Source organism: Pistacia vera, unplaced genomic scaffold, assembly GCF_008641045.1.
Source record: "Pistacia vera cultivar Batoury unplaced genomic scaffold, PisVer_v2 Contig507, whole genome shotgun sequence".
Classification (NCBI taxonomy): Eukaryota; Viridiplantae; Streptophyta; class Magnoliopsida; order Sapindales; family Anacardiaceae; genus Pistacia; species Pistacia vera.
The window spans coordinates 1,399,891-1,420,995 of record NW_022196343.1 but is presented as its reverse complement, the minus strand read 5'-3'; the positions used below and the strand labels follow the sequence as shown (position 1 = coordinate 1,420,995).

Genomic DNA, 21,105 nt, shown 5'->3' with positions numbered 1-21,105 from the left:
GCCACCGATGGATTTTTTTGAGATGATCAAGTATAATATGTTACATAATTAGTTTTGTTAGGGTGGTTGTGGTCAATGGGTAACTTATTTCAAATGTAAAAGAATATGTGAAGAAATGCAGACAGTAAGGATTATGTTATATATACATATATGTTCATTTATTCTATCATATTCATGCATTAAAAAGAGTTGTTAGTGGCTCCATTAATAATGAAGGTTGCTGTGTTGAAGATGATAATAATGGTGGTTTTAGTTGTTGGTACATTGATTGAAATGAGTGACGCTGGAATTCCATTTTGTTGTCGATATAATCTAGAATTTTGTCAGAAGGCCTTATCTCATGCTAATATTCCCTACTAATAATTAATTAACTCCATCTTATGTAATTATCATATTATTAATGCTTGTATGTATAATGGTTGTGAGGAAATTCTTACAACCATATAATATTTGATGTTACACCACATTTTATATATTTATAAAGTTTTTGCCTGTATGTTGTTCTGAAATTCAACAGGATTGTAATCTTTAAGCGCTTTCTTGGCTAGCTCGGAAGTAGTTGATCAAGTCATCTTTCTTTGGCATTTTTTCTTTGAGCAACGGGGTTTCTGCAAATTTCTGAGTCCATTCATACTGTGATGGAAACTTACGAGGATCAAGTAGCTTCATGCCTCCAAGTTCTTCTATAAACTGAAGCCAGTGAGGTATAGAACCCAAAACCAAATCTAGGAAACTCATGGTTTCACCAAAAAGTTTCTTGTTTGAATCTGCTCGTTGAGAACTCCTAGTTTTTTTTGTGCAGACTCTACAGCTTTCTCTTTTTCAAGTCCTTGGGCACGGTAAGCAGCGAAAGCACTAAACACACACTGCACAATAAACCATACAAATAAACAGTCAAGTATGACTCCTGTAACTACAGAGCTCTCTTCTATTCATATATTTTTTATAGATTACACATGTGAAGTTTTTTTACGCAAATGAAATCTGTAACTCTTGAATTACCTCGTCATCAACATATTTTGCCCAGAAACGCACCATGGCCCGGTCGACAGGATCTGCAGGCAATAAAGGGTTGTGTTTCCATGTGTCTTCTGTGTTCTCAAGGATGACTAAAGATTCAGAGATTGGTTTTCCATTGTGCAGAAGCACCGGAACCTTCTTGTGAACAGGATTAGATTGGAGAAGCTGGTTACTCTTCCTTCTCAAGTTTTCTTCTATATACTCATATGTTATACCCTTGAGCATTAAAGCCCATTCAATTCTAACACACAATAGGCTCGGCGAAGCTCCAATAACTTTCACCTCTTCCATTTTCTGAGATATGAAAATCTTTGATCAAACACTAGTTTCTATATACTAGAGGGGTTCTGAAAAGTATGCCTTCTTGTGGAAAAGTATAGCAGTATGTTTCTTGGAAAACACACAACTTTGACTTTTAACACTTAAATTACCTTAGTCAGGATGTGGATGGTTGAGAAATTGTAGTTTGAAAAACGATGGCTTTTCCTGGTGGAAAGAAAAAATTGTAGGCCCAAGCAATAAAACAAGCCATGAACTAGAATCTAAAGAGTGAAGATCCAACTTATTGCTTTACTTTGGGTGCAAGGCCATGTTTGATGAATGGAGTGGAATTTGGATGAAGCTGTCGGACCATTCATGAAGCAATGAGAACTTAAATTGATGTCTACAAGAAAGAAAGACAACTACAGAAAGATATATATGAAGAGAAATCAAGAATTTTGATGTTAAAAGAACCAAGGTAATTGAAAATTTATGACAGATACCCATCCTGTTTTTATTTTTAATGTTACAGTTTTACTCCTTTTACATATACAATGTATATTTGACGGATTGAGTATTTTTATTATATTTGAGGGATTGAATATTTTTATAATAAATCAGTGAAGCTTTAAATATATTTCTTAAATACATTCTCATAAATACAAGTTCATTTTGTATCACAATTTTTTGTAAATGAATATACATTATACATAAATATATATTCCTTTTTCATCCTGAACTAAAGCCCTTTCATGAATAAGTTCATTAATGATAGATAAATTATATAAACGGCCCTAATCTAAAAACTGCTCTTGCAAACAATAGTCCTCACAAAGTTTAAAAGATGACACTGCCCTCATATATAAAAAGCTATTTAATTTTAACAAAGCACTTCAAAATTAAGCAAACTTTTCAAACGCTCTCCAGTCACTCGTATTGCAAATCGATTTTTGTTTGAAAGTCATCAACTGTGCGGCGGTTTTCTGATTTTTGTTTCAGTTAAATCAGAGGGTTTAAGGATTAGCAATAGTGAAACTGTTCGTTTGAAAGCCATCAATCTTAAGCAGAAAAAGCTTTAGTTGGTTCTTCCTTTAGATTATAAAATTGACAAGCAAAGAGATAGACTTCCTACAAAAATTGAAATAGTTGAGAAGCTTTTCTTTGCATCAACCATTCATGAAGCAATAGGAACTCAACTCTGCATCAATCAATTCCATGACAGTGAGGCAGAGAGGGATCCTCTGTTCTTTCCACCGAAATTTTTTGTCTCCTTCAACTAGCTTCTTAATATTTTTAAGTTAATTGAAAATACTACCATACATTCCAACTTCTAATCACATAATTCTGGAATCTTAATGGGTATACAGTAATATCCATAAGCAATATTCGATTCACATTTCAGTTAAGATAAAAAGGTTATGATATTGAGTAGAATTAGTTATTGTTAACAGCTTTATCAAAGTTAAAAAGGTAATACAAATTATTCTCAGTTCAAAACCTTTCTAAATCATTGGATTACAATGAATACATGATTTCAATTGAATTCTGGTTTTACATTCAAGCCTTACAGTATAAACAGGGTTCCTACTTCCCTTTACATACACAATGCAGTGCATTTTATTTTGCATATCGGATTATAGTTTACACAAATTAAAAGACATAGCTGCAATACTAAAGTTTGTTGTGACAACTTATACAAGTTTGAAATTAAAATAAACGACGAAGCAACACAACACGCCACCAATGCATTAGCAAGAGAATCTGCTATCACATTTTCTTCAACAGAAAAAAAAGCATTATTATGTGATGACATTTATTCATCAAGATTAACCTCTCGGACATGAGCAATCCTCGACTCATCACGTCTGCAGCTTTATCTTCTCCTTGAAATTCCATCTTTAAGTTAAGCTCTGAACAGTATTGAATAGCTACCTTCTCTAATCTCTTGAGGTACTTGATACTATATGGCAACGAGGTCAGGGAACACGATTGAATTTCCAATCTTCGGAGGCTTGTGAGACCTCGCATCCCTTCAAACAATCTTACTAGATTCCCGCAGCCAGATAAGTACAAAACTCTAAGAGAACTCAAACATCCAATTCCATTTTCTCGTAGATACCGCTCTTTTGTGGTTATTTCCACATGCCTAAGGGAGATCATCCTTCGTATATTCCTAGGCAACTTCTTAAGCCGGTAACAATCAAAAAGTCTGAATGTCTCCAACTTCTGAAGCTGACAAATAGATTCAGGAAGTTTCTTCAACAAATAATTATATGATAAGTCAAGGTATCTCAAATGTATCAACGTACCGACGGAGTTTGGCAAGACTTCAAAATCAATACTGTTTAAGTATAGCAGTCGGAGGTGCTTGAATTTGACTATGCATGTATGGATAAATGATACACCAATATGCTCGTTTCCTTGCAGAAAAATAAGGGACCGAACCGTCTTTGATCTATTATCTAGAACTTTTGGAGTTTTTTGAGCGTTGAAATCAGAGTCAATAATTGAGAGGTGCCGAACGCTCCCATCAACTATTTGGCTTCTGGATTTTAAAACAGCACACTCACTTTTTGCCACTGATATTGCAAGATCATGCATAAGATCATACATTTTAAACTTATAATATAAATGATAATGTTCCGTAAAATCCTCTAAGAAACACCTTGACCATAAATCCTTCATACAACGCACAGCAACATCTTCTAACTCTTCAATATCATCATTAGAGGTTGCAAGGAGTCCATGTGCCATCCAATAAAACTGTTTAATTTAATTTTATAAAAAGTATAAATGTAAATCTATTTTATTATATAATAGAACAACAAAGCTACGGACACCAGCAAAGTATACGGGTACGGGTAGACCCGCGGGTACCCGTTTTTCTCTCTCCAGGTTTTAGTTTTTACAGTTCACCCTTAACAGTTTTTAATTATATCAGTTACACCCCCAAAATTCCTACAATTTTAATTAAGTATACATTTTTTGGTAACTATAACATTGCTGATTCATTTGAGATCGTTAATTTCATGTAAATCTCATACAGTTATAAAATTTTAGAACTCTTTGGTTTACAAGGTGCAATACCAGTTACTCTGATAACAAGTAGGTTTTCAATTTAAATAATCACCAATTACTCTGCAAGAAGAAAATTTCAACAAATTTGATATAAAATAATATCTGACACAGTTCAACCCAAGGTTTACTGTTGATTCAAGTAGAACGTCAACAATTAAAAGAAAGAAAGCATAACATTTTATTGATTGAGCAAATCAGCAAAATTACTACCGAATGAAATGTTTAACTTATGGACTAATGCCAAAAGTAGAGCATGATATCGCAACCATGAACTAGTAAATGATGAAATTAGAATAATGTTAAAAACAAGGAAAGGCTGATCATAGATAGAGCCAAAGCGGAGGAAAACAGAGCCACCATCGAGCTTGGAACCAGACGTCTCCCTTTTGACAAATAGAAAATAGTCATACTGGTTTTGTCTCTAATAATTGTCTTCAGAAAAATAATACTACACAAATATCCAAGTATGTGCTTAGTGATGCACACATAAACTGTAGAATATTTCTAATCATAACGGGAAAACATTCAACATGTACTGATGTAATGCTCTAATATCAAAATCTCTCCATCCTAGTTAACTGAATTTTTGATAGAAAAATTAATTAACATAGATGGTAGAGATCTGAATCGAGGGTTTCTGGAAACAAGAAAAGCTGAAAACATACCGACAGACCAGAAGCACATAGGATTAGCAGCAATGTATAAAGAACCATCTCCCATCAAAACAAAATGTCTCCAGTTAGGATAAAGAACAAAATTTAGATAATGTCATTTAAATTTCAGACTCTTCTGCGTCCTGCTGTTGCCGTATTTGTGAGCAATTTGACTCTAGCTTTTAAGAGTCTAGCTGTTACTTCTTTAAGTTGATCCTCTCCTCAGGTGCCTCTCTTGTACACTCCAAAGCTAAATTCAAAATAGATGACATTGTTCCTTTCGTGCAAAATTTTTATCCTCCCTTGTTAGCAAATTGGTGTCCAAAACTTCTGTTATTGAACCAGGTAGTGCTTTAGTAACCCAATGCTTCAGCTTCATCTCCCCAGAAAAGATTTCCTCGGTTGGCTTCTTCCCAAGAAATGTTTCCATCAGCATAATACCATAGCTGTAATGTTGTGTTGATTTGTTGAAGATTGAGAGGCGAGCGCGAGAGAGATGAGAGGCAGAGTAGAGGCAGCCAGGCGCGAGAGAGATGAGCTAGGGCAAGTCAATGGGTCACGTTTTGGTTTTTACCATTTGCAAAAACGGGTGCCCCGGGTTCACCCCAATAACCCGTCAGATATACGGGTTGGGTCGGGTACGGGTCCATAAAAAATGGGTTCAATTTATTAGACCCGTATCCTATATTTTTTCCCGGGTATGGGCCGACCCGGGGGTCGGGACCCATTTTGCCAGGTCTACAACGGCCGTCCACAAATTGTGGATAGGCATCCTTTACTTTTGGACGGGCATCCGTAAGGACGGGACGCCCATCCATTATTTTGGTTTTACAAAACTAAAGAAAAAATTTGGATGGCCGTCCATAAATTGTGGATGACCGTCCATAAATCCCAGCTTCCTTTCCATCTTTGGTGCACAATACCACAACAACTTCTCAGAAAATTTTTATGCATGACTTAACTATGGCATCTTACATGCTGCCTATCTATTCACTTTGTTGCGATCATGCAAATCCTCTTGACTGTTGCATATTCGACTTAGATGCCACAAAAAGCATGACTCAGCAATTAACTTGCTACTTGTTCCTCTAAAATCGGCTGTGTAGAAGAACCAGTTGAGAATCCCAGCTTTTCCATGACTTCTTCCAAGCATTTTGCATTTGTCAGGTACAGATAACCAACCTGTGTACAAGAACCAGTTAAGGCATACAATTAACAGGAACCCAGAGTGGAAACTAATGCATTCTTAAATGTAACAAGTAGCAAGTTAATTGTTGAGTCATGCTTTTTGTGGCATCTAAGTCGAATATGCAACAGTCGAGAGGATTTGCATGATCGCGACAAAGTAAATAGATAGGCAACATGTAAGATGCCATAGTTAAGTCATGCATGAAAATTTTCTGAGAAGTGGTGGTATTGTGCACCAAAGATGGAAGGGAAGCTGGGATTTATGGACGGCCGTCCAAATTTTTTCTTTAGTTTTGTAAAACCAAAATAATGGACGGGCGTCCATTCCGTACGGATGCCCGTCCAAAAGTAAGGCACAGTTGTCCCCAAAGTTTTTTTTTTTTTTTTTTTTTTTAAATTTTCATATTATAGTTAAGGATGGGCGTCCCTTATTTGCGGGCACCCGTCCAAAATGAATGAACGGTCGTCCACAATGGATGAACGACTGTCTCTAAATGTTTTTTAATTTTTTAAAAAGAATTGTTAATGGGCGGGTATTCATTAAAATATGAACGTCCGTCCAATATTTAGGGACAACCGTCCATAACCTATGAACGGCCGTCCCTAATTTTTATAAAAAAAAATTATTCTATTTTACTTATGGACGGACGTCCTTTAAATGGGGACTCCTGTCTGTAGTAAATAGACCCCCATCGGTGGTCCATATTTGATAGAACTTCTGTGGTCAAGTAGCTTTATGCCTCCAAGTTCTACTGAAAATTGTAGCCAGTGAAAGTATAGATCCCAAAACCAAGTCTAGGAAACACATGGTATCACCGAAAAGTTTCTTCTTTTTAATCTGCTCATTTACAACTCCTCGTTTTTCTTGTGCAGACTAAAGCTTTCTCTTTTTCATGTCCTATGGCACAGCAAGCAGCCCAAGCACGGAGCACACCCTGCAGACCAGACAACAAATAAACAGTCAAGTATGATTCCTGTAAGTACAGAGTTCTGTTCCATTAACAAATATTCTTATAGATTACAAGCAACATGTACAGTTTTGTTTATGCAAATGAAATTTGAACTCTTTAATTACCTCGTCATCAACAAATTTTTCCCAGAAACGCACCATGGCTCTGTCGATGGGATCTGCAGGCAATAAACCAATGTATTTCCATGTCTCTTCTCTGTACTCAAGGATGATTAAAGACTCAGAGATTGATTTTCCATTAAGCAGAAGCACCGTTACGTTCTTGTGAACAGGATTACATTGGAGAAGGAGGTTACTCTTCTTTCTCAAGTCTTCTTCTATATACTCATACGCTACACCCTTGAGCTTTAAAGCCCATTCAATTCAGACACAGAATAGGCTCAATGATGCTCCAATCACTTTCACCTCTTCCATCTTGGAGATATGAAAATCTTTAATCAAACACTAGTTTCAATATAACTAAGCCTTGTATTGTTGATTTGCACTACTGCGGTTCTGAAAAGTATTGCATTTTAAGCCTTGTTCTGCTGATATATACTAGTTGGGTTATGAAAAGTATAGCATTTTAAACCTTGTTTTGTTGATTTATACTAGCGGGGTTCTGAAAAGTATTGCATTTCTTGTCAAAGTATAGCAGGATGTTTCTTGAAAAACAAATAAATCTTTGACCTTCAACATATGCATACCCATAGTCAGGATGTGCATGGTTTAGTTTGGCATAACTGAAAAAGAAAAAGAATTATAGTTTTAAAATTAATGACATATCTATAAAAAAACTGAGTTCTTTCTTTCTGTATAAAAAACGTCGTCTTTAAAAACCAGGGTCTTCCGAATTAAGGAAATCAGACATCTATTTCCTATAAAAATAGAAATAGTTGAGAAGCTTTTCTTTGCATCAACCATTCATGAAGCAATAGGAACTTAACTCTGCATCAACCAATTCCATGACAGTGAGGCAGAGAGGGATCCTCTGTTCTCTCCACCCAAAGTTTTTGTCTCCTTCAACTAGCTTCTTAGTATTAGAAAATACTACCATGCATCTCAACTTCTAATCACATAATTCTGGAATCTTAATGGGCATACAGTAATATCCATAAGCAATATTCAATTCACATTTCAGTTAAGATAAAAAGGTTATGATATTGAGTAGAATTAGTTATTGGTTAACAGCTTTATCAAAGTTAAAAAGGTAATACAAATTATTCTCAATTCAAAACCTTTCTAAATCATTGGATTACAATGAATACATGATTTCGATTGAATTCTGGTTTTACATTCAAGCCTTACAGTATAAACAGGGTTCCTACTTCCCTTTACATACACAATGCAGTGCATTTTATTTGGCATATCGTATTAAAGTTTACTGAACAACATAACTGCAATACTAAAATTTGTTGTGACAGCTTAAAGAATATACAAGTTTGAATCATAAGAAGGTGTTGAGAACCTGGATCCTCAAACGCAACACAACCCAACTGATTGTAATCCGATACTCAAACAACAATGGTCAACCTCCAAACAGAAATGAAGATTGTAAAATTGCTATGAAAATTGTACTCTATTGATTGATTGATTGAAATGGAAATTACAATATGAAAATTGTATAGAAAACCAGTTCAGTAAATGTAAAGATATCTAGCTCTTCGCGGGGCTAGTTCTTCCCAAATTCATACTCAAATTTTAACATGCTTTTACAATTGAGGGAACTGCCGATCAATAATGTCAAAGGATTCCCATGTGGCCTCATGAGAAGGTAAATCCTTCCAGTTGATCAATACCTCTCTAGAGCCATCTAACAAGGTTCGAACATATTGTACGGAAGCAGGCTGGACCATTAGCTCTAATTCGTCAGTAAGGCATTCCGGCAGGGGTTGAACTGGAACAGAATTATGAAGGCTATTCTTCTCTTCTTCAATTGAGAAACGTGGAAGATTGGGTGAATCCGGGAAGTGTCAGGTAAGGCTAGGCGATAGGTTACTGCACCAATTTTTTCCAGAATTTGAAAGGGCCCGTAAAAGTGAGGGCTGAGTTTTTCATTAAGCTTGAGAGCCAAGGAGCGGAATTTATAAGGTTGAAGTTTCAAGTAAACAAAATCACCTGGTTCAAAGGACACATCTCGACGGTGAGAATTGGCTTGGGTGGGCATGCGGTCTTGTGCGGCAGTGAGATTGGCTTTCAACTCGTCCAACAATGCATTGCGGTCGATCATTTGTTGATTAACTGTCTCCACCGAAGAATGGACCTTTGTAAATTTCAGAAGTGTAGGAGGGGGTCGACCATAAAGAGCTTGGAAAGGGGACATTTTGGTAGAGCTATGGTAGGATGTGTTAAACCAAAATTTAGCCCAATGAATCCATTTCGGCCAATGCTTGGGTTTGTTACTTGTAAAACAGTGAAGATATGTCTCGATACAGCGTTAACCACCTTCGTTTGACCATCCGTTTGGGGGTGGTATGCTGAGCTGAATTTGAGAGTAGTACCTGCCAAGCGAAACAATTCAGTCCAAAATTTACTCAGGAATAGACAATCCTGGTCAGAAACAATAGACTTAGGAAATACATGCAAGCGGACCACTTCCTTCACAAACAGGGTAGCTACTTCAGTTGCCGTATAAGGGTGACACAATAGCATAAAATGACTTTACTTTGTCAATCGGTCCACTACCACCAAGATGGTGTCAAACCCGAAACTATTAGGGAGGCCGCCAATGAAATCCATGGAGAGGTTGTCGAAGGCCAAATCTGGGATTGGTAAGGGTTGTAACAACCCATCAGACTTTAAGGAGAGATGTTTGTTTTGTTGACACACCACACATGCATTGACAAACTCTTTGACATCTTGCTTGATTCCCTCCCAAAAAATAACACCAGCAATTCTTTTATATGTGTAAAAAAAACCGGAATGGCCGCCACTGGGTGTGTTGTGGAATTCCTCCAATATTTGTGGAATGAATTTAGATGTTTTTGGGAGGACCAATTGGACTTTGTACAAGAGGCAGCCATGGTGTAAGGTATAATGAGCTTAGGAAGTAGGCTTTGCAATGAGGTCTTGTATAATCTGCTTGAGTTTATCATCTTGGAAAGCTTCGGTGGCCAAGTCTTCATAACCAGGAAATATAACTGTAGACAAAGCATGCAGTTCAGGGTCAGGTTCACGTCGGAAGAGAGCAACAACTACTTTGTTAGAGCTGTCCGGATTGTACTGAATCTCAAACTTGTACTCCAGTAACTTAGAGACCCATTTATGCCGTTCCAGAGTGATCGACCTTTGTCCTGTCAAGAACTGTAAACTTCGCTGGTCCGTCTTAACGATGAATTTGCTGCCGATCAGGTAGTGGCTCCATTTATGCACTGCAAACACAATAGCCATTAGCTCTCGCTCGTATACTGATTTCTGTCTGGCAGAGGAAGAAAAAGCTTTACTGAGAAAAGCAATGGGGCGTTCGTGTTACACCAATATAGCTCCCATACCTAAGCCTAAAGTGTCAGTTTGTATTTCAAAGGGCTCATTAAAATTTGAAGTGGCCAACACTGGAACTGAAACCATCACTTGCTGCAAACACTCGAAAGCGCGCTGTGCCTCAAGGCTCCACTTGAAGGAGTCTTTCTTTAGTAATTGCGTTAATGGTTGGGTGATCTAACCATAATTCCTAACAAATTTTTTGTAGTATCGGGTAAGACCCAAGAGGCCATGTAAACTCTTCACTGTCGTTGGAATAGGCCAATATAACATGCAATCGATCTTAGCAGGGTCCGCTTCGACTCCATTCCAGGATATGATGTGTCCCAAATATTCCAGTTTAGCTTGGGCGAATTGGCATTTCTTTTTATTGACTACTAACTTGTGCTGTTGGAGTTTTTCAAAGACCTGGCACAATTGCAGTAGATGAATAGAGAAGTTAGGACTATAAATTAATATATCATCAAAAAATACCAGGACAAATTTGCGGAAAAATAGCCTGAAAATTTCGTTCATTACGGCTTGGAAGGTTGATGGCGCATTAGTCAACCCGAAAGGTATCACTAAGAATTCATAATGTCCTTCGTGTGTCCGGAAAGCTGTTTTAGGGACATCTTCCTCACGAACCCGAATCTGATGATACCCTGATTTGAGATCCAATTTAGAGAATATGACGACATTTCCCAATTCATCAAGCAGCTCGTCAATGGCTGGGATTGGAAACTTATTGCGTATGGTGATGTCGTTCAAGGCCCTATAATCCACATAGAAATGCCAACTACTGTCTTTCTTCTGAACTAACAACATCGGACTGGAAAAGGGGCTAACACTAGGCTGAATAATGTCGGCTGCCAACGTTTCCCCAACCAACCTCTCAATTTCATTTTTCTGAGTATAAGAATAACAATAAGGCCTAATATTCGGAATGGAGGCCCCATCCTTCAAGGTGATTGAATGGTCCTGACGCCTAAGTGGAGGAAGGCTCGCAGGCTGATCGAAAATGGGCACAAATTCAGTTAAGAGAGTTTCTACTCTGGGGTTCACTATCATTACTTCCTCGGCCTCCTGTTGCACAATGGAGCAAAATTCCATCATAAACCCATGGTCCTCTTGGTGTAGGGATTTCAGCATAGCCTTCAATGACACAACTGTTTTCACCAGCGATGGATCACCCCTGAGTACTACCGATTTCCCATCCACCTCAAACTTCATGGTAAGACACCTCCAAATTGTACAAACATTGCCTAACGTACTTAACCACGTAATCCCAAGTACAACGTCAGCCCCTCCCAAATCAAAAGGAAAAAAAATCATGTACTACCGTAAGTCCTGGCATGACTAACTCCAACCCCTTACACACCCCTGTACTCCGCACTGTATACCCTTTCCCAACCATTACACCAAAAGCCTTTGTTTCTTGCACCTTTAAACCCAGCTGTCGAACTAGATCTTAAGAGATGAAGTTGTGTGAAGCTCCACTGTCTACCATCATGACGACTTCAAATCCTTGCAAATCACCCTGAAGCTTCAGAGTGGTGGTTGACGTCAAACCCACTATGGAGTGCATGGATAGAGCTACAAGATCTTCTTCTACGTGGCCTTTTTCCTCAGTTTTCACCATTGTTTTAGCTTCCCTTTGTTCTTCCTCTACATCCATGACTAACAAGATCTAAAGGGTGTGATTTTTGCATCTGTGAGCTGGCCCAAACTTCTCATCACACTTGTAACAAAGCCCTCTCTCCCTCTTGTACTGTAGCTCTGCATCGGTAAGTCGCCAGAAGTGGTTGTCTCTGGAGATCATCGGCGTTGACTCATGCCCCTTCTCTTCTTTTCCATTTCTCATTTGAAATGGTAAAAGACGATCTAGAGGTTTGAAGGAGTTGGGTACCCATCCAATTTTAAGTGGTTTTGGGCCTGGTGTGAAGCTAGTATAATCTCCTTCCTTATTGGTCCATTGGGCTCGGCACGCTTTCTATTTATTTTTGTCTAACACCCAATTCCTTTCCTCAATCCTATGGGCTTGGTCCATTAGTTCAAACAAGCTGTTAGGCCTGACTAACCTCAATTCAGCCCGTATTTCTTCCTTCAGCCCACTGGTAAAGGTGCCCATTAGCAACTCTTCTTCAACCTTTTGCATAGGTGTAGCCAGCAGCTCAAACTGCTCATGGTAGTCAGTCACGGTGGTGGTCTGTTTCAACGTCACTGGTGATTCAAAGGCTGAACCCTTGTACGACGGTCTAAATCGCTTGATCACCGCTTTCTTGCAAGTACACCAGTTTGTAAATGGAACTCGAGAATCTACCCATTGGAACCAGTTCAAGGTGCGCCCCTCCATGCACATTGCTGCGGCTTCTAGCTTTTCCCCCTCATCAAACTTGTTGACCTAGAAATACCTATCAGCTCTGAAGATCCACCCATGAGGATCCTCTCCGTTAAACACAGGTAGTTCCAATTTCCTCACTCTCCGATCATCCCCTCCACCACTCTTGTTTGATTTTGATGAATTCCGGTTGCGATCGTTGCAACTCGCCTGAATCTCAGACGACTCTCCCTTCTCTTTCCCTTGATTCACACTTCCCTCCTTCTCATCCTTCAACTTAATCCATTCCCTCAACTCTAGTAGGTATTCTTTGATGTTACCGGCATCGATCTTCCTTAACTTCGCTGATGTCTTCCTTAACACTTCCCACCTCCCTCTCAATCCCTTCCATTCTTACCTCCATTCTTCTATTCACTATTACCCACACGCAGCTCTGATACCAATTTGTTGAGAACCTGGATCCTCAAACGCAACACAACCCAACTGATTGTAATCCGGTACTCAAACAACAATGTTCAAACTCCAAACAGAAATGAAGATTGTAAAATTGCTATGAAAATTGTACTGTATTGATTGATTGATTGAAATGGAAATTACAATATGAAAATTGTATAGAAAACCAGTTCAGTAAATGTAAAGATATCTAGCTCTTCGAGGGGCTAGTTCCTCCCAAATTCATACTCAAAGTTTAACATGCTTTTACAATTGAAATCCCACAATTTATATCCCCAACGTCACACCCAATGCATGATTCCTGCTATGTGGATAACTAACTCCCCCTTGCGCGCACCCGCTGATTGGCCTTCATGTTTCTTTTGTAAACGTGAATAGTAGGGGTCGTATCAGAAGGTAATTTATTAATAATAAATAGGAAAAAAACACTCGGAATAAGAAGATGTAATGAAACTTAGACACGATAAATGTAATGGTACAAAGGAAGGATAAAATATTCAAGCACACATGCATTAGAAACAATAAAATACAATCAACAAATGAAAATAGAGAAGAAAGAAATTGGAGTAATGTGAACCTGGGTACGGAAAACTTGCTGGAATCATGATGTAGGTCTTGAAAAATAAACGAAGAAGCATCACAACACGCCACCAATGCATTAGCAAGAGAATCTGCTATCACATTTTCTTCAACAGAAAAGAAAAGCAATACTATGTGATGGCATTTATTCAGCAATTAAGATGAACCTCTCGGACATGAGCAATCTTCGACTGATCACGTCTGCAGCTTTCACTCAGAGCAGGACAGCCTTGAATCTTCAGTTGTTTGAGGACAGTAAGGCGTTGCATCCCTTCTGGAAGACATGACAAGCTCGGGCAATCTAAAATCTCCAATGTTTGAAGTGATGTGAGATTTTGCAGCCACTCCGGTAGTTCTACTAAATTGGGACAATTTTCAATCATTATGCACTGTAAGGTGTTTGCCGATCCTTGAAGAATAAGCTAAGGCAAATCCACTAATGATGGCAAATGGACAATTATAAATTTTCGAACTCCCAAGCAAAGGTTGTCTTTGTCTTCTCCTTGAAATTCCATCTTCAAGTTAAGATTTACACAGGCAATAATCGCTACAGTCTCTAATCGCTTGAGGTACTTGATTATATGGCAACGAGGTCAGGGAACAATCTTGAAGAACCAATCTTCGGAGGCTTGTGAGACCTTGCATCTCTTCAAACAATCTTACTAGATTCCTGCAGCTAGCTAAGGTAAAAAATTTAAGAGAACTCAAACATCCGATTCCATCTTCTCGTAGACATCGCTCTTTTGTGGTTATTTCCACATGCCTAAGGGAGATCATCCTTCGTATCTTCTTAGGCAACTTCTTAAGCCCATCACAATGAAAAAGTCTAAACGTCTCCAACTTCTGAAGCTTGCAAATAGATTCAGGAAGTTTCTTCAATAAAGGATTATATGATAAGTCAAGGTATCTCAAATGTATCAATGTAGCGACAGAGTTTGGCAAGACTTCAAAAAGCATATTGCATAAGGTTAGCAGTCGAAGGTGCTTGAATTTAGATATGCACGGAGGGACAAATGAGGCACCAACAAGCTCGTATGAGTCGTATCCTTGCAGAAAAATAAGGGACCGAACCGTCTTTGATCTATTATCTAGAACTTCTGGAGTTTTTTGAGTGTTGAAATCAGAGTCAATTGAAAAGTGCCGAATGCTCCCATCAACTGTTTGGCTTCTGGATTTTATAACAGCACACTCACTTTTTGCCACTGATATTGCAAGATCATGCATAAGATCATGCATTTTAAACTGATAAAATGAATGATAATACTCCGTAAAATCCTGTAAGAAACACCTTGACCATAAATCCTTCATATAACGCACAGCAACATCTTCTAATTCTTCAATATCATTGTTAGAGGTTGCAAGGAGTCCATGTGCCATCCAATATCCGGCGACGTAATCACTGTCGTAAATATAATCCTTTGGAAATAAGGAAAGATAAGCAAAGCATTGCTTCAAGTATGACGGCAAATTATATAGCTCAATTTCAATACAGGTAAGATGTCTTCATTTTCCTGTTTCAGCTGCCATATGTCACTTCTTTTCGTTCTTAACCACTCATCTTCGTCTGTGTTTGCAAAAAGTAAGCTCCCTAAAGTTCTCAGAGCTAACGGAACTCCTTGACATTTTCCGACAATGTCCTCAGCAATTTTGACGAGGTTTGGAAAATCTTTCCCTTCTCCATCTTTAAATGCGCAGTTTTTAAACAATGATAAAGAATCCTCAAGTGAAAGACCTTGTATGAAATGTGGGGAAACGGTGCCCATTATCTCGGCAACAGTTTTACTACGTGTACTCACAATAATTTTACTTCCATTGACACTACTCACTAGTAAGTTTTTCAATTCCCTCCATTTCATGGGCTTCTCATTCCAAACATCATCTAAGACAAGCAAAAACTTTTTACCTATCAAAATTTCCTGCAAACGCTTGGGAATTTCATCTGCTTTTAACTTAGAACAATCCTCCTCATGTTTTGCAGACTTAATAATTTCTTTCATCAATCGGGTGATGTCGAAGTCGTCGGAAACACATACCCACATCTTTAACTAAAAATGCCTATCGACCCTCTCATCATTGTAAACCATTTTAGAAAGAGTGGTTTTACCCAAACCCCCAATCCCAACTATAGGAATGACGGAGACATTAACATCGGCTCGTTGTCTCAAAAAGGTTATGATGTTTTCTTTATCCTTCTCTCTTCCAATGACATCAGAAGCTTGGAAGAAGGAATTAGTCTCCCTCTCCTTGGGAATTACATGCCTCACGTCAACATGACTCTCAATGAGAAGAAAAGAAAATTTTCGCCTATCATCTGCGATTTCATCTAACCTGTCTCTAATTTCCTTGATCTTGTGACCAATTTTAACATGATTAGATCTTGAAAAGCATTGACATACCTTTAATGTTGAGCTCCCCTGTTGTGATCTCCTGGAAGCTTGAAGGTCGAATTCATCTAAAACGTCCTCAGCATCATAAAAAACATCCTTAAGCTTCGCAAGCCAAACACGCAGCTGATGGTTTTGAGTCTGCTTTGTCTCGGCATCCAACAGCACAGCTTTGATGGCGCTCATGGTTCGCTGAAGTCTTCTTAAATCACTATCCAGATTCCACAGCAACGACAATTCCCCACCAACAAGGGAACCTATCTTCTTCAAAATTTCAGTGGCAGTGCCAAATACAATGGACTCAGCCATATTTTCTTTGAAGAGAGCGAGAATCAGGTAGTTTAAGAGAAATGAATTAGCTAAGAATGGATGTTTGAGCGTATTCAGCTACCCTGCTAATACTAAAACCTGTAAAGGCGACATGCAGGGAATAAACAATGCGTGAGAAGTTGGTAAAAGTATGCAACTATCGAATCGTATTTAATAAAATCGTATTTATTTATTCTTTTACTTTTTTTTTTTTTTTTTTCAATATTTTTAACTTTAGTGCTTTTCTTCGAATGACCTCTAATAAAATAAAGAAAACAGTGGAAAGAAACCGATGTGGCTCCTTCTAATAATATAATAAATAATTTTAAATAAATATTATTTATTCTTTTCCTTTTTTTTAATCAATATTTTTATCTTTAATACTTTTCTTCGAATGGCATCTAATAAAATAAAGAAAATAGTGAAAAGAAACTGGTGTGGGTCCTTCTAATAATATAATAAATTAAAAATTTAGTAAAATATTATTTATTATTATTTTTTTAACTTTTATGCTTTTCTTCGAATGGTATTGGTATCTAATAAAATAGTGGAAAGAAACTGACGTAGGTCCTTCTGCTAATATAAAAATTAATAATTTGAATAAAATATTATTTTTCTCTTACTTTTTTTAATATTTTCTTCAAACAAAAACATCTTTTTAAATCAATTATAATGAAAATCAAGGATTTTATGGATTTGACCATGTTCACTGCTAATTATAGTAATTAGGATTAATTTTGTAGTCATGACGGCTTGTTCAACAAAATGACACATTTTAAACAAGCATTTTGAGACAAATAACCTATGGTAATTTGAAGTGGTTTTACCTATTTGGTAAGTAATAAATTTTATATTTTTAATTTTTTATGTGTTTTTGGACAAACATAAAAAATACATTTTTATTTTTGGCCTTTCTAAATACTGTTTTTAGATAAACATATTAAACACGTTTTTATTTTTCGTAATTTTCAATCAAAAAACAAGAATACAAAAACTCAAAATTCATAATCAAACACACACATGTTTGTTTGAATATTCAAGATCATAACATCTATTACTAGTTCCGTAATGTTGACAACCCCAAATGGCTTAATATGACTTTGTAAAATGTTACATAATCATTTATTTTAGAAGTTGAATCTCTTTCACTTCATTGAGTCTAAATTGTTGTGTTATTAGATATATATTTGGATTGGACATATGGTTTAGGATCTTCCTCCTTTGAGTTAGCCTTTGAAAAACACAAAAAACAAAACAAGAGAAGAGAAGCAACAAATTAAACCCTCAAAATCAAAATGCAGTTAGTTATATATCTTCTTTCCAAGAAGTCCCAAGCAATAAACCATAAACTAAAGAGTAAAGATCAACTTATTATTGGTTGTTGGGAGCCAAAGAACGCATGTAGCCCACACTAGCAGTGAAATAGTTGACAAGCTTTTCTCTTGGGGGAAGGCTTTCTTTGATGAGTGGAATTTGGATGAATTTGTGGCACCATTCATTCAGCAATGGCAATTTCTCACCATCAACCAACTTCATTTCTCCAACTTGTTCCATTACCTTCAGCCAGTGAGGGATCCAACCCAATGCTAGATCCAGATATCCTATTTCTTCTCCACCGAAATATTTCTTTCCTTCGATTTGCTTCTCAAGAAAGGCAAATGATTCTATTGCAGACTCCACTGCTTTGTCCTTTTCTTCTCCTTCTTTCCAGCAAGATCCAAATGCACCCATCAAACACTAGTTTCATAAAAATTTAAATACAAGATTAGAAGCCTTGTATAAGCACAAAGTTAAGCACATGATTAATCAAGCATATTTTTCATGTACCTTCTCATCAGCAAATTTAGCATGGCTCTCTCACATGGATCTTCAGGCAGTAAAGAGTACTTTTCTTTCCACAACTCGTCGATATATTCAAGAATTACAAGTGATTCAGCAATCGGTTTGTCATGGTGAACCAGCACAGGGACTTTCTTAAGCACAGGATTGTATTTCAGAAGGATTGGACTCTTGTTCATTAAATCTTCCACTATGTATTCATATTCAACCCCTTTAAGCTTCAGAGCCCATTCAATTCTCGTGCAGAATAGGCTTAAAGTTGATCCAATCACCTTCACTTCACCCATGTTGATAAGCTTCGATATGAACTGTGAACTCAATTTGCAATTTATTCCAACTATCTTCTGGTGATTATCGATCTAATATAAAGTATTTAGCAAAGAGTTGCCTGATACGTTTGAAAAGTCAAATGACTATAAAATATGCGGCCAAGTATTTTGACTTCAAGGATAAACAAAGAAGTTTTATTCATGGAGAATTCGTATATATATGTTTGAATAATAAAAGATAGAGAAAAAGAATATTTTCAGCCTGGACGACCGATTAGCAACCAGAAAGTTCAAACGGGAAAAATTCTAAATAAAAGGATCATAATTTTGACTGATGTGACAATTTTAGTAAAAGAATGAAAAGAGGGGTTCATTCAGGATTAAAAATAATTAATTAGCTAATTACATCATTGCTTGCATATATAGCACCAATATTGTTAATGAAATTGAAATCAAAGTAATAATTTGCTAATGCTGGATGTTAACACCAACGATTTGCATGTGTAAAGAGCTAAACTGACTTAGAAATTATATGTGAATGAAAATGCAATGAAGTAAATGGAAGATGATTTTTAAAGTGGTTTGGATGCTTAAAGCGAATCTTATGTTCACTGTTCTTTTATATAAATGAGGTTACAGGAGGTCGCGTATAACGAACAACGAGCAGAGGGACAAATAACTGATTATTCAGAGAGAACATCGAGTCAGTCTCTTTCTCGTAGGTTATCTATGTTTTGAGAATAAAATGTTACAATTAGAATGGGGGCTTTTTTATCAGAATCCCAAAAGTAAGAGGGGAACCATCTATTTATAGTAGAAGGTTTTAGGGTAATGATTACAAATTTGTAAGTAGGCAATTATAGTACAATTCCTACCGCCCTTCCCATTGATTGATTACATAGGAAATATTCTCAAATCGCGTAGGGCTTGGACATGTGGGCGACTCCCATCCACTCATAAACAAAACTTGAATCTGTCAAGTTGATGACAGTCATACTCTTTTTGTCTTTGGACGATGTGGCAGCTCCTAGACGATTCAAAACATTCATAAACTCTGATTGACGCTTGCTAACGTAAGCCCTGATTTTTAAGCATAACATAATTAAACCAACGAGAAGATTATAAAAATATATATTACAATCCAAACTATAACATATTAGAGGTTTTGATAATTTTATAAAGGGGTCTGATATTTTTTAGGGATTTTTTTATATTTAATACTTTTTGAAGGATAGGATGAGTTTCATTTAAGCAATCTCATAGAGGAAAAGGAAATAAACCCTCTAGATATGGTTCACATAACCTAAAAGATTTAAACGAACACCCATGCATAACAAACACAACAAAATAAAACCAAAATGATAAGAAAAAAAAAATGCTACCAAAATATAACTATTAAAAATGAAGTTCGACTGATAAAGTGAACCTGGACATGAGAAACATGCAGGATGATATCATTTATTCATCAAGATGAACATCTCGGACATGAGCAATCTTTGAGCCATCGCGTCTGCAGCTCTCACTCAGAGGAGGACAGTCTTTAATCTTCAGTTTTCTGAGGGCAGTAAGGCGTTGGATCCCTTCTGGAAGAGATGACAACCTCCAGAATCTTATAATTTCCAGCGTTTGAAGTGATGGCCGGTATTGCTTCTAAGTTGGGAAAACTTTCAATCTTCATGCACCGTAAAGTGTTTGCCGATCCTTGAAGACTAAGCTGAGGCAAATCCACTGATGTCGTTCCTACTTGTGATCAGTGGTTTTTCCTTTCAAGTTAACTGTTATGGCTTGTTATAATTTTGTTCATATCTTGTTGGAGCTGACCTTCAATGTTATATTTGTGACATTGCTTGTATATATGCCTAGTTATAAAAAAAATATATCAATGATGAACTGCCAAAAATCTTCAGTAAGATCAATGAGTTCGACAGAAGGTGAGATAAAAGTAACTGTTCAAAGATGAACCTGTTTTGGTGAAGGAAATGATGGCCATGGTTGAAGAGTCGGAAGAAGAATGGTGGAAGACAAAGAAGAAAGAAGCAGACCACCTTGTCGCCAAGGCTCTGTGATCACATGGATCTTCAGGCAACAAAGGCTTCTCCTTCCACAACTCATCTATGTATTCCAAAATTACCAGTGATCCAGCAATGGGTTTTTCATTGTGAACGAGCACAGGAACCTTCTTATGCAGAGGATTAGATTTGAGAAGGATTGAAGTCCTGTTCTGTAAATCTTCTGCTATGTATTCATATTCAACCCCTTTAAGTTTGAGAGCTCATTCAATTCTAGTGCAGAATAGGCTTATAGTTGACCCAATCAACTTCAC

At 37.1% G+C, this 21,105-nt stretch overlaps 2 protein-coding genes and 2 pseudogenes across 2 annotated transcripts; all 4 read right to left on the bottom strand.

Moving 5' to 3' along the window:
- Positions 1 to 409: 409 nt before the first annotated feature.
- LOC116105878 lies at positions 410 to 1,311 on the bottom strand (annotated as a pseudogene).
- Positions 1,312 to 13,725: 12,414 nt separating this feature from the next.
- On the bottom strand, positions 13,726 to 15,431 carry LOC116105866 (putative disease resistance protein RGA3). The gene is made up of 2 exons (XM_031392262.1): positions 13,980 to 15,431; positions 13,726 to 13,761 (listed from the first exon to the last, which is right to left on the bottom strand). Exon 1 carries the CDS (start codon positions 15,356 to 15,358, stop codon positions 14,504 to 14,506), a length of 855 nt encoding a protein of 284 aa, XP_031248122.1. The 5' UTR covers positions 15,359 to 15,431; the 3' UTR covers positions 13,726 to 13,761; positions 13,980 to 14,503.
- Position 15,432: 1 nt separating this feature from the next.
- On the bottom strand, positions 15,433 to 16,020 carry LOC116105933 (putative disease resistance protein RGA4). Its single transcript, XM_031392296.1, has one exon. The coding sequence runs from the start codon at positions 16,018 to 16,020 to the stop codon at positions 15,433 to 15,435; it is 588 nt and encodes a 195-aa protein (XP_031248156.1).
- Positions 16,021 to 17,810: 1,790 nt separating this feature from the next.
- On the bottom strand, positions 17,811 to 18,877 carry LOC116105996 (annotated as a pseudogene).
- Between the last annotated feature and the right edge of the window lie 2,228 nt (positions 18,878 to 21,105).